Source organism: Macaca mulatta, chromosome 12, assembly GCF_049350105.2.
Source record: "Macaca mulatta isolate MMU2019108-1 chromosome 12, T2T-MMU8v2.0, whole genome shotgun sequence".
In the NCBI taxonomy this organism is placed as follows: Eukaryota; Metazoa; Chordata; class Mammalia; order Primates; family Cercopithecidae; genus Macaca; species Macaca mulatta.
The window spans coordinates 146,034,623-146,054,667 of NC_133417.1; the positions used below are offsets into that span (position 1 = coordinate 146,034,623).

Sequence of the window (20,045 nt, forward strand, 5' to 3'; positions counted from 1 at the left end):
GCAGGAAGGCCACGACCCTGCCCACCATGTCCTGCCCTCTGGAAGGTCCGTCCGGTCAGCCACTCCACAGGGCTGCCTAAGCTGGCCCTGTGCTCTATGTACATCACGGCCGGGTGGTCATCAGGTAAAAAGATGGAAGGCCGGAAGGTTACTCCCCCTGTAGTCACTGAGGCCGGAGGTGAACGGGCCCCTCTCTCCCCAGGCTTCCTCCCACTCTGGGCCTGGGCTGGGAGAGCTCTGTGCTTGGCCCCGCCGTTTCACACTGACGATTTGGGTACACAGAAAGAAGAAACCGGCAGAGAGCTCCGTCACGGTGGGCAACATGAAAAGCTCTGCGTGCCCCAAAGGAGAGGCCGCCATGAGCAGCCTTGTGAGTCAGGCTGAAGATGGGAGTGGCTGAGGAGCAACACTGTCAATGACAGCCACATGCCATCCGGGGCCAGCAGTGGGGAGCAGGACCCACAGGAGAGGAGGCAGGAGGGCAAGCCAGGTCCTCCCAGGCGGTGCTGGCCCGTACACCCTCTCCCTGCCCATGCCCTGTCTGTCCACTGGGCCCTTGAGAGAACGACAAGCAGGGACACAAGGAGGGACTTGTCCTTGTGCTGAGGCCCCATCTCTCCTCCCAACACAGCACTATGTGCCTTTGGCTGCCCCCAGTCGGGCGCGCCTGAGCTTTGCCGTGGGAGGGAGCCTCGCTGGGTAAATGAGGCCAAACAGGGGAAGAGGCCAAGGTCATGCCAGCACAAAGCTGCCGACCAGCTGGCCAGAAGCCGAGATGGGCACAAACCCCTCCCCACCTGCATGTGGGCCACCGCTGCCCACAGCTGTGGGAGGTCAGCCGGGTTGGCCCCCTGAGCGCATGCTCACTAAGGGAATCCTGAGGTGATGTGCACAGTGGACTCTTCCTCGGGGACCCCACGAGCCTTGTGGTCAGCAGGACGGGAAGAGTGGATGCCTATAAGCATGGTGAGCCCCTACCAGCCTCATTCCCCATTCCCCATCAACATCCAGACACTCCTATCAGAGGCAACATGTGTGTGCACACGTGTGTACGTGTGTGCATGTGAATATGTACCTGTGTGTACACACGCAAGTGTGTGAGTGTGCAGAGCTGCTTGCTAGCTGTGGCACAGTCTCCCTGCTCCCCAAATCCTGCTTTCACGGGGCTTCCAGGGCAAGGGGGTCTCCCCTAAAGAGACAGGTCCAGACCCCAGTGCAAAAGTGCTGACCAGTGACCTCCAGGGAGGGGCCCAGGGCTGCCCACCTCCATGCTGAGACCCTCCTGACACAGCAGGTGCTGGCCCAGTGACCCCTCACCTTCATCCTCGGGCTCCTCCTCCTCCTCATTCACCTCCGGGTAGTACCTGGAGTCCATCTGCTTCTGCAGAGCCTCCAGCTTGCTCTCGTAGTCCTGCAGAAAGAAGGCCTGTGACTCCACTACGGCCCTACCTGCCCGGGCCTCGCGCACTGTGCCTGGACAGTGGGCCTCACCACATCCCACTGTTCGGATGCAAGAGATGGGGCCAGGCAAGCAGGAAGTGGGGGCATGGGAGGACAGGCGTCCTCTGGCGTAGGTGGCGGCTCGCAGGGAGGGCGGGGCCCCGTCACTCACCAGCCGCTGCTGCTCCAGCAGGTAAGTGGCCTCCTCCCGCTCGCGGCGGTACTGGTCCTCCAGTTCCTGGAGCCTGCAATGGGGCGTTGGGGTGAGCACGGGAGGGCAGGAGTGGCAGCAGGCAGACGGGGGTGTCCTCCGCCTCACCTCTGTTCCATCTCCTGCTTCATGTCGATGCCCTGCTTCTCCAGCAGCTCACGCTGGGCAAAGGCCCAGTCCACAGGCTCAGCTGGCGTCTCCGCACAGGGCGTGCGCTCACGCTCCTGCCGGGCCTGCTCGGGGTGGTTGAACCGGAACACGTGGCTCTTACCCATGATGATGCGGTTTCCTGGGGGACCAAAGGACAGGTGGCCTTGAGGGACCTTCAGGTCTCTGATGGTCTCAAGCGGGGAGACGTGAGGAGAAGGAGGAATGGGTGCAGGCACCCCACCATCCGCAGCTCCCAGCCACTCCTTCTCCAGCCCTTGCTGGGACCTGAATGTGTCTCCTCACTCTCCCCATAAATCCACCCTTGGCTGCTCTCTACTCAGCAGCCGGTGACATGTGCAAACCACAGATGTGGGGCCTCTGCTGTGCTCCAGTGTCCCCGCCCCTTCCCAGGCCAGCCTTGCACTTGCCTCCTGCCCCCAAGCCCCCGTGCACACAGCCAGGACCCTCCCTCTCACATCCAGTCTGGGGCTGGTGCCCCCCAGGGCTGGGCTTGGGCCCCCCACAGAGCACTGTTGCAGGGCACAGGACCCTTCCCTTCTATCTGTCTTCCCCACTAGACTGGAAGCAGGGCTGGGGCAGGTCCCCTGTGCCCAGGGCTGGGGTTCAGGGTCCAGAGTCAAGAGACCACAAGAAGGAAGCAGGGGTGGCAGCTAGCAGGCACAGGTGGCTGCAGAGCCTCAGCATCAGGGCCTCCAAGGTGTGAGCATCAGTCCAGCCCCTCCTACCCCGGCACCCGACTGGACCCCACTCAGGGCTGCCTCATCTGCAGGGCCCTCCAGGGCAGCACTCACTGTCTTGGGACAGCCCTGCATGCAGGGGCTATCTTTGGATGGCCTAGTTTCCCTCTGACTTTCCCTGGGAGCTGTAGCTCTGTCTTGGGGCTCCATAGAGCCGGCTCTGCCCTGCCTCCCACCCAGGTGGACTGTGCCTGCAGGTCTGTCCTCCCTCAGCGCCTCCTTGTTGGCCGCTCTCAGCTGGCTACTTCCTCTGTCCTCCCTGTCCACAGGCCGTGCGCAACCCACCTTGGACACTGGGAGGGAAACACCAAGCTAAGGCCTCTCTTAGCTTAGGCCCCGCCCTGAGCCCCACAGGCACCAGGGCCAACTCCGAAATAAGTAGGGAGAATGGGCACAGCTGTCTGTCTGTCCGTCTGACCTGCTGTTGCCCAGGCTTAGCCACACCGACTCCCCATGACAAGGCTACCCCACGAATTCAGGACATTCAGCGTGTCCTGCCCTCCTGCCCAGGGACCCCAAAGGCGGGATTCCTGAGTCCCGGGGACTCCTCTGAAAGCCTTCAGGGGTGGGCAGATGGGCTAGAAGTGGGGCCCCTGGGTGTCACCTGCCCCTCCTCATCCCTCTGCTTTCCCCCAAGACAGGGTCGGGAAAAGGTCTCCCCTGTTCCAAGCCAATGGTGACTTTTATGTCAGCCTGGTCAGGCCACAGCACCCAGTGATTCAGCCACGCCCTCCCCGGCTGTTGTGTGGAGGTTTCTGCACACGTGCTCCACACCTGCAAGCGGCTGATGGAAGTCAAGGAGGCGCCCAACGGTGGAGTGGGCCTCGTCCAAGCAGGGGAAGACCTAAGAGCAAACTGGGGCTTCCTCTGAGGAAGAGGAAACCCAGCGGACGGAGTCCACTCCCGCCGAGTTCCCAGCTTGCCACCTGCCCATGGATTTCAGACTTCCCTGACCAGCCCCCCTCATCTGATAAGCCAATTCCTTGAAATAAATCTCTTTATACCTAGACATGGTTGTACGTATCTCACTACATCTCAGTCTACAGCCTGTCTCACTACACCATGTCTACAGCCACGTCTGTGCATCAGGCTGCTGCTGTTTCTCTGGTGGAACCCTAACTGCCTGGGTGATAGTCACACGCCACTCCGGAGGGCCCCCTGTCTGACTTCTCTAAAGAAGGGACTTTATACCATGTGTGCCTGCACGTGTTTGAATATCACAGACACTGCAGTGTCTGGGAACAGAGCCCAACCCCACCTGGGGTGCTACATTCAGAGGCTGGAGCAGCCCCCACCCCACTGATGCTCCACAACACCTCAGCTCTGGGAAGCCTCTGTCCAAAGCCCTGTCTCCCCCCGACCAGCCCCACAGGGCACAGTCCTGGGCCGGGAGGCAGGAGCTTCTTCCCAGGCAGGCAGACCCTGCTCCTTACTCAGCCCCCAGCATGGACTCAGTGCCTCAGGGTCCTTGTGTTGTGTGAATGGGGCCTGTAGTGCTGTGTTCCTAGAGCTGGGGGACTGGGGAGGCACGTGAGCTGGTCAGGTACCCGCAGCCCCCTCCCCTACCTGGCCCGCAGCCCTTAAGAGCTGCCGTCCTGCACAGTGCACAGGAGGTGGTGGCTTGGACATGGGAACAGAGGTCTCATCTCATGCCTCTGCCTACCTGACCGGCCCCTGGAGTCCCCAGCCATACCTGACCGCAGGATGCTGGGCTCTGTGACTTTCTTGCCGTTGACGTAGGTGTCTGCCCCCTCACAGGGCTCCAAGGTCACCACAGCTACAGGAAAGGTGGGAGGGGCAGAGAGGAGAGGAGTATAAATGGCTGTCACCTACAGCAGCTCGACTTACTGGCCCCCGGGCATGGCCTCCTCCAGGCCTCTCTTCTCCCTGCTACACAGACCCTGACCATTGGCAACACTCATTTGGGCCTCAGAGGAGCCTAGGGGTCTCACCCCACCCAACAGAGGAAGAAAGTGACCCCCAGGAGGAGGATGCATGTGCCCACGTTGAAGCTGAGAGGCTGTGCTGGGCCTGATCACCCAGGGCCCTGTCCAGCTCTCCAGGTAGACAAGGATAAAAACACCAGCTAATGGGGCCTGGGCCACCCTACAGGAGATGGCAGGCAGGACCTTGCAGTCAGAGAATTCCAAGAGAGCCAACCGTCCCAACACCACTTAGAGCCATCATCCTGAGATGGCCAAGTTGGACAGTGGATGTCAGTCACAGGTCTGCAGGCCAGAGGCTGGCTGGATGCTGCCAGGAGATGCCCTTAGCCCAGGCTGTGGGCCATGTGACGGCACACCGACACCACAGGCCCATCCCCGAGTTGGGCAGCACCAGGCAATGGGGACAGCCCTGCGTCATCTCCGGGAGGGAGATCACTGGGCAGGCAGGGGAAACGGACAGATGGCCGCCCACAGCCAACAGGAAATCAAGGTCTGGAAATAGTTTTCCACCCTAGATCTGGGCTCACTCCTCATGGCTCACTGTCCTCCCGCCATGAACATCCTCCACCCTGGGCCCCAACACACTTCCCGGCCAGCAGCCCACCTGTGCCCCCACTTCCAGCCCTCAAGGAGGCTCAGCTCCCTAAGGCAGCAGCCACCTCTGGCCACAGAAGGCACCAGGCATTTTCTCAAGCACCAACCTAATGGAAGTTGTCTTCAAGGCTGGCCCCAAATGTGTCTCTCCAAATCTCTCTCTCCCACACACACATACACACACACACACACACACACACACAGAGACACATCCTGCCTAGAAGTATGACTCGCCACCCACGTAGAGCTGGGGAGGCTGGGACAGGGTGACCTCTTCAGGCCTGATCATCACAGCACAGGGCCGTGGGTGCGGGTGGGGACGGCAGGGTGGCCATACCTTCACTGCCTCCCCTGGAGTCGCTCCGGAAGACACAGTGCTCCTCCTTGATGAAATGCCCACTCAGAACGATGTCCTGCCGCCTCTCGCCATCCTCCCTGCCCACTCTGCGGGGTGGGGGCACCATCAGAACTGCAGCCGGGACCCAGCACACCCGGGATGCCACCCACTGGCCTCCAGGGACACCCAGTCAGGATTGTTTGGGAAACAGCCAGGGCAGACATCAGCAGTCGCTGGAGAAGTCCAAACTCAGTGGCCCCTTTGCAGCAGCAGGAATGGGGATTCCACCCTTCCTCTGCCATATCCCAGGGCCTGGCCAGGCTGGAGTGGCTGCCAGGTCCCCTCTCACCTGGTGATCCCATCCTTGATGTAGTAGAGGAGGCACTCGGACATCAGCGGGTCCTCGTTCAGGTTGACGAGGTGTGGTGTCTACAGGGAGACAGGAGGATCATCTCTCCTGCAGGGGGCAGGAGCCCGACGCTGGCCGCACTCTGCTCCGACCTCTCCCCAGGCACCAGACCACCTCCAGGGCCCCTGCCCCTATACTCCCACCAGGCTGGTCACTCCAAGCCAGGAAAATGAGGAACACAGAAAGCGCAAGCCGTAGGCCCAGCCCACCAACAGCAGCAGGCTGGTGGGACCCGACCACCCGCGTACACCCAGGCTTGGCACAGCAGCCCCAGCACTGCAGCAGAAGCTGGGCTTCCAGAAAGGCAGAGAGCCCCTGCTCGCAGCATGTCAGGCCCCTGGGGCCCTCTGAGGCTGGGGTGAGCCCCCAGATGTGCAGACCACAGGCTTTGTCCCATGGGGTCCTGGATTCTCAGCTTTGGACTGTAAAATGGGATTCCAGGACCCCATTCCAGCTCAGACAGCCCAGAAACTGTGGGCTCGCCAGTGGGAGCCAAGAACCAAGAAGGATCAGGACACTGACCATGGAAGGCTCAGCCCTGGGGTCTGGGGAGTGAAGCAGTTGTGAAAGGATCCTTGATGAGCCACCTGAGGCACCCCCACACAGAGAGGTGGAGACCTTGACACTGGACGAAGGGGACAGACCATCCCCAGCCATCCCTGCCCCCCCGAGTGGGGAAGATGTCCAGCCAGGAGGGCTGTGCCCACGGCGTTGGGGCTGAGTAGGGGCTGTAGCCTTGGGACCCCACTGGCCTGCGAACATCTCGTGACTCCCAAGAACACTGAACTTCTCAAGAACGGGGTCTCCAGTGGTCCCACTTCTGGGCAGTGCCCAGACCCAGGGCCACCAATAAAGCTGCACCCCTGGAGTTCCACCCTACCCCTCCAGGAAGGGGATGGGGCCTGAAACAGTACGGGGAACAATCCATTCCAAACCAAACCAAAGGCCTGTCTGGAAGACGTGTGTAGTGAAGCCCCATTAGGGGACTGCCTGACCCCGCCCTGCCCAGGACTGGAATCTCCCTACAGCTCTTCTCAGGCCCTTCCTGCCTCTGGACCTCAGCATGTGCTGGGCCCCTGGCCTGGAGCACAGCCCTGCCCAGCCCCTCCCAAGCTACGGACACACAGGTGTCTGTCCCCATGTCCTGGCCATCTTTGGGGTGGGTGTGTGGGGTTTGGGGACTACAACCAGAAGAAAGACTTTTTCCCAAGTGTGTGTGTCATGCCCCACCTGGGCTGCTGGATGGGGGCACAAGAGTTGTATACACTCTGAAGCAGCTGCCCAGGGGTTCTGTGCCATTTGAGGGCCCCCAGCTGAAAGACTCCTTAGGCTTGGCCTGGTGGAAGAAGAGGGGTCCCCACTGGAACAGTCAGACCTGACTCCAGCTGAGTTCCAAGAAGGCAGCTGGCGCCCAGCTGTGTGAGCAGCACAGGCTCCAGGGCAGGTCCAGGCCCCTCACGTCTCAGTCTCCAGCCTGGGCGTTGGCTTCTCAGCCTTGCCCTGACACTGGGGAGCCCAGTCCACACTCCAGGCCACTAAGAGACCCATCTGACATCCCAAAGCCGCCAGGACGCCCCACCATGAGAATGTGGGCACTGAATTCTCCACGAAAAGCAAAGTGTGACTGTGGGTGGGCTTCACAGCCCCAGTGCCTGGGCCAGAGCCCCGCCGTGCCCCCTACTCCCAGAAGTCCCCTCTGGTTCTACCTGAGACAGCCCCTCACCTGGTCCTAGTCAGATCAGGGCAGTACCACAGAACTGAGATAGCTCCTACCTTTTTGGGAGAGAATACGCCCAAGGTGCCGCCATCCTCCCTCATGGCCACACCCATCTCGGCCAGCAGGGCTTCCCTGGGGGAACAGAGATGAGGTCAGCACAAGCTCCACAAGGCTTCCGGCACTGGCCTCAGCGCTGGCTGACCAATGTGGGCAGTGGGCCTGTGGCCACCGTGGCCTGGGTGGTGCCCATGTGTGTCCCATCTGGTCACTGTGTTAGGGCATCTGCTGATGGGACGGGCCCCTCCGCACCATGGTCAGGGATCAGGTCTATCAGGCCTCAGGTCTCTCAGGCCCCGGCGGCCAGCAGCCAGCAGTATACAAGGTGGGGGTTATTGGGCGTGAGGAAACAGGTTTGCCCTGGGCTGGGATGTGGCCACCCCAGGGTGCAGGTGCCCAGCACTGGAGGGCAGGGCTCAGTGCTCATCCTGCCCAGGCTACGGGCTTGCTGGCTGCAACCCTCCCCCTGGGCCTCAGTTTCCCCAATGCACACCTCTCCATCCGGATGGCTTCTGTCCGCCGCAGTTTCTCCTCCCAGGTCTCGTTGAGCTCAGCTATGATCTTCTCTGTTTCCTGGGGATTGAGGCAGAGCACAGTGAGCTGCCAGGGCTGGGGCCAAGGGAGAGGACCATGGAGACACGGGTGCCAGGAGAAGGGGCATCAAAGCACAAGAGCCACGTTCCTGGGCCCGTCCAGGCACAGGAGGTGTCCAGAAGACCAAGGTGAAGCTCAGAGAATGTGTGTCTTTCCCTTAGACATGCTCAAGAGAATGGGGAAAATGCAAAACAAATCTGGAAGGAAAAGAGAAGCAAATGCTCCTGGGAGATGCTGAGCCTCGGCTCCTAAAGCACAGCCATCCTCGCTGCTGCCGAGAGGCCCAGGTACTCACCCCTCTTCAGGACACTGCCCAGCATCAGCCTGGTCTCTCCTTTTTCTTCCCACCCACAGCCCAATGGGACCCCAACACCCCAGAAGGGCTCTCTGCTCCAGGGTCACAGGCCCAACCTCGCCCCCATCCCCTTCCTCACACTGGCCTTGATGGGGCCTCTGCCTTTTCCCCTCAGCTCCTCAGTCTCCAGGCGTGTGGTTCACCTGCCCCTGCACAGCCATTCACTGAGGGGCGTGTGACTGGAAACCTAAAATGATCCTGGCCCGTTGCTGGGCACCAGGGAGCACACTGTGCCTGGGAGTGGTTGGAGGTGGTGACTATTCCCAGGCAGGTGTGCAGGTGTGAACACAGGTTGGCCTGGAAGGGGCTCAGGAGCCTGCACCACGCTCACCACCCTCCTCAGGGAGTGTAACTCTATAGGACGCCAGCCAGGAAGCTGCTGTGACCTGGGGCTGTCACCAGTGGAGGGGGTGCTGTGGGGTGGGGAGGGGCGAGACTCCTCTCCACCCACAGATGCCATCCACCTCACTGGTCCTTGAACAAGTGCCCACTCACACAATTAAAGACTCGACAGGAAGAGTCTCAGTCCTGGACATTCATTCTTGGAGCTTCTCTGGTCCAGGCGTGGCATGGGTGGGGGCACAGGCCATCCAGACACCCAGGTCTAGGGTCCTGCAGGGGCATTTCCTGTCCAGCAGCTGAGTGTTGTGCAGCCCACAGCCTGGGGACCCCTGAGTGCACTGGTTGCCTTGACTGCTATGGGTGGTCTAGAGACAGGACACAGGGCACCTGGGTGGCCACACGCCAGAGGCTCCTGCTGGTGCTCCACAATGGACCTATGAGGATAGGCTGTGCCCAGGAGGGCAAGGTGCCTCTAATTCCTCCGAGCTCCCCACTCCCAGAGTCTGACACCCCAAAGCGAAGCCCCAAGTAGTGCCCTCACCTTCAGTCTTTCAATGGCCTCCTCGCTGCCTGGGGCAAACAAGATGCGCTCGTGGAGGCTGGACACGGAGGCTGCGCGGCTGGACAGGGCTGAGAGCGAGGATGAGGGGCTCATACCCACCAGGGCATTGGTCACTGTGGAGAGAGGGTCAGGGGCTTCATTCACCGTCCCGCCACGGTTAAGGTTATTGTTCTCAAGGTCGGACATGTCTATGGGGAGGAGGGGTAGGGCAGGCAGACAGACAGAGGGAGGGAGAGAAAAAAGATGAAGATGGGAAAAAGTAAGAGGTGGGGCTCAGAGAAGGCAAGAAACAGAAACCACCAACAAGGCACAGCAGCCCTGCCCGGCCCAGGACAAGCGCATGCAAGGCCTTCCTGCCACCCCTTGCCTATGATGGGACCGGGCTGGCAGTGGCGCCCACTTGCCCGCCTGCTCCCCAGGCCTGCCCTCCCCAGCAGCAGCGTGGCATGGCCCTGGGCACCCTGGAGCTCCCCTGCACCCCCTGCACCAGGCTTCTTGCTTTCCCTCAGTTGCACTCCAGGTCCCACTGCCAGGCCGCCCTGCAGCCCCCGCACCTGAGGGCTGGGAGCCTGTCCTCCCTGCATCTTCCCGCCCTGTCCACTGGCTTGGCATGGTCACCCAGCAGTGCCCCGTACAGACCCCCACGCTTGTCCTCCCACCCCTCGCACCCACTGTCAGCCTGGGACACCACACACCCCTGAGCTGTAGGGCCGGGCTGCACTAACTGTTCAGCCCACTGACGTGGAAATTGGCCCAGAGACCATCCTGGAGGAGGTGAACATGGGACCCTCAAGAGGGAGGCCCTTCCCCTCCACCACAAGGAGCTCACCCACCAGCCTAGGCCTCATGTATCCCCAAGGCCCGGGAGGTAGGGCTGTGACATCTCTGGAGTGGGTGGTGTCAGGGGTCTCCTAGCAGAAGCAAACACACAGCAGAGCAGCAGCAAGCATGGGACCACATGGGGTGTGGGGGAAGTGGAGGGCGCCCTGCAGCCGGGCTCGGGGAGGCGTTGAGCCCCATGGAGCCAGGCCCAAGGCCAGGAGGCACAAAGGCTGGGCGGGATTTGGCAGCATCCACTGTGAAAGCTGAGCTTGTGGCATTTCCAGAGTAGAGGGCCCGGGCGTGGGGGGTCAGGTCAGCTGGAGAAATGGCATTGCAGACGGAGGCCTGAGCCAAGAGCTGGGGACAGGACAGTCCCTCCAGCCCTCCTGGCCCTTTGGTGCTGATATCCTGACCTTCGCAGGCCTCTGGGTGCACGGGGGGTCACAGGGCCTGACCTCGGCCACGTTTAGCCTGAGAAGGCCTCAGCCACACCCTGACTCCCCTGTTGCCTTGGTTTCTCATGTAGACCATGAGTAGGAATGAGCCAGGAGTGTGGGCTCAGAGGCAGACAGAGTCCCACATCTACCAGCAGGGCCCTGTGACTGAGCGAGAGCAGTGCTTTCTGCCCCCAAAAAGGAGAAGAAAGCAGAGCAGGTGCCCTGGGGTTCACCCCTCCCTGCCCGTGCCGCCCTAGGCCCTCATGCTGGCTGGGGCTGGAAGCAGAGATGCAGAGAGCAGCAAAGGGAATACACACATTTGGGTCCTCCAGGCACAGTGTTGGCTACGGGGGAGGGAAGCGTGGGGGAGGGGGAGAGACAAAGAAACAGAAGAACAGGTTTGTCTCCAGAGGGTCAGGCACGCCTTTCACAGGCCAGGGTGGCCAGCAGTGGGTGAGTGGCCACAAGCAGGTGGTGAAGGTCTTCAGCTCCAGAACACGGGGGGCCGCTGTGACCCCAGCACCCACAGCCTGCCTATGGGGCTTCCAGGGGAGCCGTCTGTGGCCCACTTGCATCAGCACTGAACCCAAACCATGCGGTACCATCCAGGCCAAGGCCAGGAAACTTGCCCTTGTCCAGGGCCCCCGCCCGGCCTCCCACCCAGAGGCAGTTCTGCCCAGGAACATGGAGCAGGGACAGGGATTTGGCCCAGAGGGGCTCTGGGAGCAGTGTGGAGCTGCCACAGCCCAGACTGCAGCCAGCAAAGTGGTGGCCCCAGGAGAGACGACGTGATGACCTGCAAGGCCCCTGAGCCTGAGGCCCCACAACCCTGTCCAGGACAGGCTGGTGCAGGCACTCACTGTCGGTGATGTCGCCAAGACCCTGGGCGTACAGCAGGTCCCGCAGCCGGGTCACCTCATCCTTCAGCTCACGGATCAGCTTGTTGTTGGGGTCCTCATTGATGACAGCATTGCAGCGGATCTGCTTGGCCCGGTCAGCATACCTGGGTGGCAGAGGGGTCTGTGGGCTGTGCTCAGGACAGGTCCACACCTGGCAGGTCCCAAGGGTGCCCAGAGCTCTGCCTAAGACCCAGCCTTTCAGGCTCAGCAGCCAGGCCAGAGGTGGACCTGAGCCAGCACGGCCTGGCACAGAGTGAGAAATCGCCCCCATAGCAAGTCTCTGGGGAGGGCATTTGGGGCCACAGAGGCCAGAGGAGACTTATAGGGGAGGTCACCCAGTTACAGCTCACCCGCTTGGGGAAACTGAGGCCCAGGGGAGAAGGGACAGCGTGGTGTCCTCTCCCCCAGTGGTCCCAGGGTAGAGGGACAAAGTCCAACGGAAAAATGTGAGAACAGCTACGTGTACGTAGGCTTTTGTCCACACTGTGTATCAGCTGATGCATATGTCTACATTTCCAGCTAGTACATGAACCTCTATTGGGACACACGCCCTTTGTTTCTCTTAAGCACTGGTGGTGCACGGTCAAAAGAGAGGAGAGACCACTGACCCAAACAACCGAGCAACCTCTAGCACGGCTAGGAGCCCAGGCTCCCCACCCCAGGTGCTCACTTGCCCATAAGACACACCTATGCCCCCTTTGCTATCTAAAAATCCCCAGTGGTTACCCCGGCCGGCAGGTGAGTGTAAACTGCTTCGCCTAGCAGGCACAGCTCTCCCAGTCCAGTGCCACAGGGCCCTGGGCTACCCGCAGCCCCAAAGCACACCCTCAAAGGCTCCATGGAGGGAATGGAACAGGGCCCATGCAGGCCCAGGAGCCCCAGAACAGTCCCTTCCAGCCTCACAGAGTCCAGGGTATACCCCTCACAAAGAGTCGTCCCTGCTCACTGACACTCTTAATTCAAGCATGGGAGGATCCATCCCCCAAGACCAGGAAGCAGGGAGCAGAGCTCCCCTGGAGAGTCCCAGGGAGCAGAGTGTCTCCCTGGAGAACTCACCTCAGCGTGCTGAGGGTCTCGTCATAGTTGATGTCTGCAGGACTCAGGGCTGCCACCATAGCTGTCCTTGAGTTACCGCCTGTGGGAAGACCAGGTTGTGCCCAGAGGGGGATCTAGGCCCCAGTGCTATGACTGCTCCCCCCATCCCCCCACATTTACAGATGGGGAGGCTGAGGCCCAGAGAGGTAAACTGAGTCACAGGCTTATCCCCATGAACACAGACAACTGTAAGGACCTGGCCTTCCTTGGCTGCCCCTTCATCTCTGCACCAGGCACTGCTATTATTTCTCTTCTACTTGTGTTTTTCTCACATTTGGGGCCATTTTACAACAATCAGGCCTTCCTTTCCCCAAAGCAGAGAGGAAAAGTTGTGGAGGGTGTTAAAGTATTTACTCCAAAATAAATACCACTTATGTTCAATAATTTTTTCAAGCACTTCTATCATTTTCATTTGAAACACATTCCTCAGTATTCAACATCAGATTCCTGGCCCAGGTTAGTAGGATCCCAGCATCAGGTAATGCGTGGCCTGAGGAACAGACTGTGTTCTTTCTCTTCAGGGAATCCTGTCTAGGTGACCTCAGCAGTCAGAAAAGATCACCACTGACTCCACCCCAGCCCTCAGGACTGCTGCCTGGTAGCACTTCAAGTCTAGACAGATGATCTTGCCTGCTTGACCCCAGGAAACTGTGTATCCTTAGGGCCGTGTCCCCAGGGCATGGGTCCCTGATGAGTCCCTGTAGGCACTGAAGAGACAGTGTGAAGGGCTGGGCACATGACACACAGGCCCTAGGAAAGGTTCCATGGGAGGACTCCCCTGCCCCCGCCCTGGGGATGAACCTGGGTGTGCCTGGAGCAGGGGGCTCCTTCCCAGCCCACATCTCAGGTGAAGGAACACACTCTGCTCCTCTCTCAGCGGGGCCCATCCATCCGCAGGCCTGCTGCGATCTGCATTACTGGTCTGAGCTGGGGAGCAGCATGGCTAGTTGTGGGGTGCAGAGGTGGTCAGCCAGGGCTCTGCACACCTCAGCCATGCAGCTGAGGGAGGCCAGGGACCCCCAGTCATCTACGGTCACTAGGTCAGTACAAGACTCAGTTTGCCTCCCTGGGCATCAGCTGTAAATGCAGTTGGGGAAGACTCTGAGGTTATTCTGGGATGGACGGGAGCAGCGTCGGGTGCATTTCAATTCCCACCTCCCCATCTAACTCTCACTGCTCAGAACTCAAATGGGGAGGAGGAGGTTTATGGCAGCCCCTCAAAACCCAGCAAGCAGAGATCCCCTGTGACAGATGGGGAAACCAAGGCCCAGAGAAGGGTGAATACTTGGCCTGGGTATCACAGCCCACCTGACCCAGACCACTGACATAGGCAGGTGTGTGCTGTGCCGCCACCTGGGCCATCCTGGTTCCCACACTTGCTTCATTAGCCCACTGCTGGCCACTGCCCCAGGCCCTCCAGAAGGGCCATGAACTGACTGGACCCTCCAGGTTCACCTCCCAGTCTCAGCCAAGAAAGGGTGAGAGGCCTCCTGGCAACTGGGCACCCCCTCAGTGGGGAAGAAGGGCACAACCCAGGGTGGGATCAGAGCCCTGGGGACAGGCAGACCCACAAGTTCTCACCCAGGTTTTCCCGGAGGAGCCAGGTCAACACGGAATCTCGGTACGGAATGAAATCTGTCTTCTTCTTTTTCTTGTTCTGTGGGGGAGGAACATTCAAGGTCAAGTCCGAGCCCACTAGAGAGGAATTGAAAGGGAGGGGCCAGTGCAGGCCCTGCCAAGTGGGTCCCCAAAGCTGGAGGCTGGGCAGGGGGCGGGACCTGCTCTGCTGGACACGTTCTCAGACTGCTCAGGCCTCTCCCTGCCCAGACCCCAGGGCACCACCCCAGAGGCCTCCTCTAGGCCACAGTCAGGGATTTGCTAGCACATCCTTTAGGTTCCTCCCTCGTCCATCCCTGCTGCCCCTGGGCCACCCAGCTGGACACCAGCCAGGAGTGCTGAGGTCACCAGCAAGTGTGTCCTCCCTTTACTCTGTCTGAAGGATCCATCTGAGCCCATGGCCCCTCCTCGAACACCATCAGCGACTCTTTCTGACCCAAGGGAAAAGGCCCCACAGCTAAATGTGGCCCTCCAGGCCTCTGTGGCCTCTGCCACACTTACCTCCCTGCCAGCTTAAATCTCCCCTTCACACAGAGTTCACCTGCCCTCTCCTCCATCAAACTCCCTATGGTCCTGCAGAAGCCAGCTCACAGGCCTTCCTCTAACAGCCTGTTCTCCCATCCCTCCCCTCAGAATGAAGCATTCTCCATGCTCTTGCTACTTCATTGGCTCTTTAAAATATGGACTCCATCCACATAATGGCTGCCAGGAATTGCTTCTGATGGACACTCTGACTGACTTAATGATCCCACTAATTGTGGGTTTCAGTGACTTCCAATGTCTACTGGTTCATGTGTGCATTGGCTTACGAAGCATTTGCAGAGTGCCTGCTGGGCCGGCAGACAAGGTCTCTGGCCCTGGAGCCTGCACCCCAGGACATGCACATAGATGCCACCTCAAGGGCTGGGTGCACACACAGACATCATTGTTCTTGAAGACAACCCCAGGAGAAGCTCCACAGGGCACATAAAATTTGAAAGCTCTTGAGACTCCCTGTCAAAGAGGGTCCCGAATGCTGCACTGGCTTCTCCACGAGCAGGGTTTCAGGGTGTCCATCTTGCAGCTCAGCAGCACAACCGACTGCTTTCTTTTTTCTTTGGAAACTTGGTAGGGACTAACTCTACTCTATTTCTAGTTTTCTTTTGTTTTTGTTTTGAGATGGAGTCTCCCTCTGTCGCCAGGCTGGAGTACAGTGGCACAATCTCAGCTCACTGCAACCTCCACCTCCTGGGTTCAAGCAATTCTCCTGCCTCAGCCTCCTGAGTAGCTAGGATTACAGGCGCACGCCACCATGCCCGGCTAATTTTTGTATTTTTTTTTTTAGTAGAGACAGGATTTCACCATGTTGGCCAGGACGGTCTCGATCTCTTGACCTCATGATCCGCCCGCCTTGGGTTTCCAAAGTGCTGGGATTACAGGCGTGAGCCACCGCGCCCAGCCTCTAGTTTGGTTTCTGATTATTTAATTCCTGAGGGTGAATTCTCTGCCATGTGTCATATTCCTTGCTTCCACATAAATGTCCTCCAGTCATTCAGCCATTTCAGCAAGGAGCCCAGCAGCCCCCTGGGTTTCCTGCTCCCTCACCACTTCTCTGTCCAGTCGTGCTCCGCCATCTCCCAGGACCACCCTGTTCTCCCTTCTGGGTCCCCCAGCCTCCATCCACCATGTCAAGCCTGGAACGCTGACCTTCCATCCTGACTGCCGCACCAGGCCACCCTGCTCCCGACCTATCCTTCAGGCAGCACGCAGGCCTGAGGACCCATCCTTGGCTAAAGCAGATGCTGTGAGCCCTGCTGAAAACCCACCCGCTGCTGCCCACTGAAGCTGGGCCAGGCAGCTCCTGACAAGCGGGAACGGACCTCCCATCCTCAGATCCGCCCGGCTCCTGCCGGCCTCGCCTCCCTGCTCCGGGCCCTGTTCCTCAACCAGTTCCTCGAAAACTCTCTCACTCGGCTAATTCAAAAGTCTCTGTCACTGTCCCTCGCAGGGTCCCTCGCACTTTTCCTCCCAGTCCCTCACACAGCCAGTCACGCACTTCCCACGCGGTGGTTCCACATCTCAGTCCCGCACCCTCAAACACTCAGTCCCTCAAGGAGCTCCCGCCATTCCCCGCGCGGTTCCCACGCGGCTGCTTGCAGCTCGCCACACAGTTCCTCAGTTCCTCCCGCCTCCCCACGCAGCTCCTCCCGTTTCTCCAAACGGTTCTTCACGCAGCTCCTCTTGCTTCCCCCTTTATTCCTCCATTATGGAAAACGGCAGTCACTCGAACGCGGACTCCACCCATGTGATGGCTGCCGGTCACACCGTTCGTCATGTGTTCCCACAAGTTCCACACGCAATTCTGTCACAGTTCTCTGTGGAGTTCTTTGCACAGTTCCACCCGATCCTCACCTGGATCTCCACGCAGGGCCTCGTTACACACGCGTTCTTCACCATTCTCCACACGCAAATCCTCCGCGTCCCTGACACTCTTGATCTCACAGTTCCTCACAGTTCCCCAGAAAGTTTCTCACGTTCCTCAAACATTGCATAACACGGCTCCCCACAGGACGCCTCACACAATCCTCCGTTTCTCCGAGTTCCCCACAGGGGCTCGCAGCTCCCGCACAGCGTTCCACACACAGACACAGGCTTCTCAGTGTCCCACGGTCCTCACAGCATCCACGCAGCTCCCCGAAAACCCCTTCAGCTCTGCCCCAGTCCCCACACAGCGCCCCACCCCATTCCACACACTTCCTTCCGGGTCACACAGCGCCACGCAGTGCCCAGCAGTTCCCTAGTTTCCCATCCAGCTCCCCACACTCCCGGACAACCCCTCGCACAGGTCTCTACGGCTTTCCTCACAGTTCTGCACACAGTTCCACACACGGTTCCTCACCGTTCCCTACCACTTCTCAAACAGCTCCCCCCGCCATTCCTCATACAGTTCCTCACACGGTTCCTCACACAACCCTTCACGCCATCCCTAATGCGACTCCACGCACACTTTCCACACAGTTCCTCAGGCCATTCTCACTGTTCACCCTGTTCCCACACATGCCATTCCACATGGCTCCTCACGGTTCCCCCACAGCGCTTCACTGTTCCCACCCAGTTCCTCACAGTTCCACACAGTTCTTCACAGTTCCACACTTAGTCCCTCACAGTTTCTCACAGTCCCACCAGTTCCATACTGACTTCCACACTCAGTTCCTCACAGTTCTTCACAGTTCCACACTCAGTTCCTCACAGTTCTTCACAGTTCTACACTCAGTTCCTCACAGTTCCACACTCACTTCCACACTCAGTTCCTCACAGTTCCACACTCAGTTCCTCACAGTTCCACACTCAGTTCCTCACAGTTCCGCACTCAGTACCACACTCAGTTCCACACAGTTCCACACACAGTTCCTCACAGTTCCACACTCAGTTCCACACACAGTTCCTCACAGTTCCACACTCAGTTCCTCACAGTTCTTCACAGTTCTACACTCAGTTCCTCACAGTTCCACACAGTTCCACACTCAGTTCCTCACAGTTCCTCACAGTTCCACACTCAGTTCCTCACAGTTCCACACAGTTCCACACTCAATTCCTCACAGTTCTTCACAGTTCCACACTCAGTTCCTCACAGTTCCTCACAGTTCCACACTCAGTTCCTCACAGTTCCACACAGTTCCACACTCAATTCCTCACAGTTCCACACTCAGTTCCTCACAGTTCCACACAGTTCCACACTCAATTCCTCACAGTTCTTCACAGTTCTACACTCAGTTCCTCACAGTTCCACACTCAGTTCCTCACAGTTCTTCACAGTTCTACACTCAGTTCCTCACAGTTCCACACAGTTCCACACTCAGTTCCTCACAGTTCTTCACAGTTCTACACTCAGTTCCTCACAGTTCCACACTCAGTTCCTCACAGTTCTTCACAGTTCTACACTCAGTTCCTCACAGTTCCACACAGTTCCACACTCAGTTCCTCACAGTTCTTCACAGTTCTACACTCAGTTCCTCACTGTTCCACACAGTTCCACACTCAGTTCCTCACAGTTCCTCACAGTTCCACACTCAATTCCTCACAGTTCTTCACAGTTCTACACTCAGTTCCTCACAGTTCTTCACAGTTCTACACTCAGTTCCTCACAGTTCCACACTCAGTTCCTCACAGTTCCACATTCACTTCCACACTCAGTTCCTCACAGTTCCACACTCAGTTCCTCACAGTTCCACACTCAGTTCCTCACAGTTCCACACAGTTCCATACTGAGTTCCACACTCAGTTCCTCACAGTTCCACACAGTTCCATACTGAGTTCCACACTCAGTTCCTCACAGTTCTTCACAGTTCTACACTCAGTTCCTCACAGTTCCACACTCAGTTCCTCACAGTTCTGCACTCAGTACCACACTCAGTTCCTCACAGTTCTTCACAGTTCCACACTCAGTTCCTCACAGTTCTTCACAGTTCTACACTCAGTTCCTCACAGTTCCACACTCACTTCCACACTCAGTTCCTCACAGTTCCACACTCAGTTCCTCACAGTTCCGCACTCAGTACCACACTCAGTTCCACACAGTTCTTCACAGTTCCACACTCAGTTCCTCACAGTTCTGCACTCAGTACCACACTCAGTTCCTCACAGTTCTTCACAGTTCCACACTCAGTTCCTCACAGTTCTTCACAGTTCTACACTCAGTTCCTCACAGTTCCACACTCACTTCCACACTCAGTTCCTCACAGTTCCACACTCAGTTCCTCACAGTTCCGCACTCAGTACCACACTCAGTTCCACACAGTTCCACACACAGTTCCTCACAGTTCCACACTCAGTTCCACACACAGTTCCTCACAGTTCCACACTCAGTTCCTCACAGTTCTTCACAGTTCTACACTCAGTTCCTCACAGTTCCACACAGTTCCACACTCAGTTCCTCACAGTTCTTCACAGTTCCACACTCAGTTCCTCACAGTTCCACACAGTTCCACACACAGTTCCTCACAGTTCCACACTCAGTTCCACACACAGTTCCTCACAGTTCCACACTCAGTTCCTCACAGTTCTTCACAGTTCCACACTCAGTTCCTCACAGTTACACACAGTCCCACACTCAGTTCCTCACAGTTCTTCACAGTTCCACACTCAGTTCCTCAGAGTTCCTCACAGTTCCACACTCAGTTCCTCACAGTTCCTCACAGTTCCACACTCAGTTCCTCACAGTTCTTCACAGTTCTACACTCAGTTCCTCACAGTTCTTCACAGTTCCACACTCAGTTCCTCACAGTTCCACACTCAGTTCCTCACAGTTCCACATTCACTTCCACACTCAGTTCCTCACAGTTCCACACTCAGTTCCTCATAGTTCCTCACAGTTCCACACTCAGTTCCTCATAGTTCCTCACAGTTCCACACTCAGTTCCTCACAGTTCCACACAGTTCCACACTCAGTTCCTCACAGTTCCACACTCAGTTCCTCACAGTTCCGCACTCAGTACCACACTCAGTTCCACACAGTTCCACACACAGTTCCTCACAGTTCCACACTCAGTTCCACACAGTTCCACACAGTTCCACACACAGTTCCTCACAGTTCCACACAGTTCCACACTCAGTTCCTCACAGTTCCACACTCAGTACCACACTGTTCCTCACAGTTCCACACTCAGTTCCTCATAGTTCCACACTCAGTTCCTCACAGTTCCACACAGTTCCTCACAGTTCTAC

At 58.3% G+C, this 20,045-nt stretch overlaps 1 protein-coding gene across 15 annotated transcripts in view; it reads right to left on the reverse strand.

Annotated features, from left to right (window-relative positions):
* The window catches only part of KIF1A (kinesin family member 1A), a 115,522-nt gene that overhangs the window by 50,589 nt on the left and 44,888 nt on the right, over positions 1 to 20,045 (reverse strand). For 10 of the 15 annotated variants that reach the window (XM_028831340.2, XM_028831339.2, XM_077958098.1 and 7 more), the window contains exons 11-22: positions 14,307 to 14,382; positions 12,687 to 12,765; positions 11,592 to 11,734; positions 9,452 to 9,585; positions 8,113 to 8,192; positions 7,619 to 7,694; positions 5,786 to 5,865; positions 5,437 to 5,543; positions 4,253 to 4,336; positions 1,760 to 1,940; positions 1,613 to 1,685; positions 1,318 to 1,411 (exon numbers count right to left, since the gene is read on the reverse strand). In XM_028831340.2, the coding sequence (XP_028687173.1) occupies positions 1,318 to 1,411; positions 1,613 to 1,685; positions 1,760 to 1,940; positions 4,253 to 4,336; positions 5,437 to 5,543; positions 5,786 to 5,865; positions 7,619 to 7,694; positions 8,113 to 8,192; positions 9,452 to 9,585; positions 11,592 to 11,734; positions 12,687 to 12,765; positions 14,307 to 14,382 (1,207 nt within the window). Of the gene's footprint in view, positions 1 to 1,317; positions 1,412 to 1,612; positions 1,686 to 1,759; positions 1,941 to 4,252; positions 4,337 to 5,436; positions 5,544 to 5,785; positions 5,866 to 7,618; positions 7,695 to 8,112; positions 8,193 to 9,451; positions 9,661 to 11,048; positions 11,076 to 11,591; positions 11,735 to 12,686; positions 12,766 to 14,306; positions 14,383 to 20,045 lie in introns of all 15 variants that reach the window. The other 5 variants (XM_028831336.2, XM_077958094.1, XM_077958095.1 and 2 more) reach the window with 1 other exon arrangement.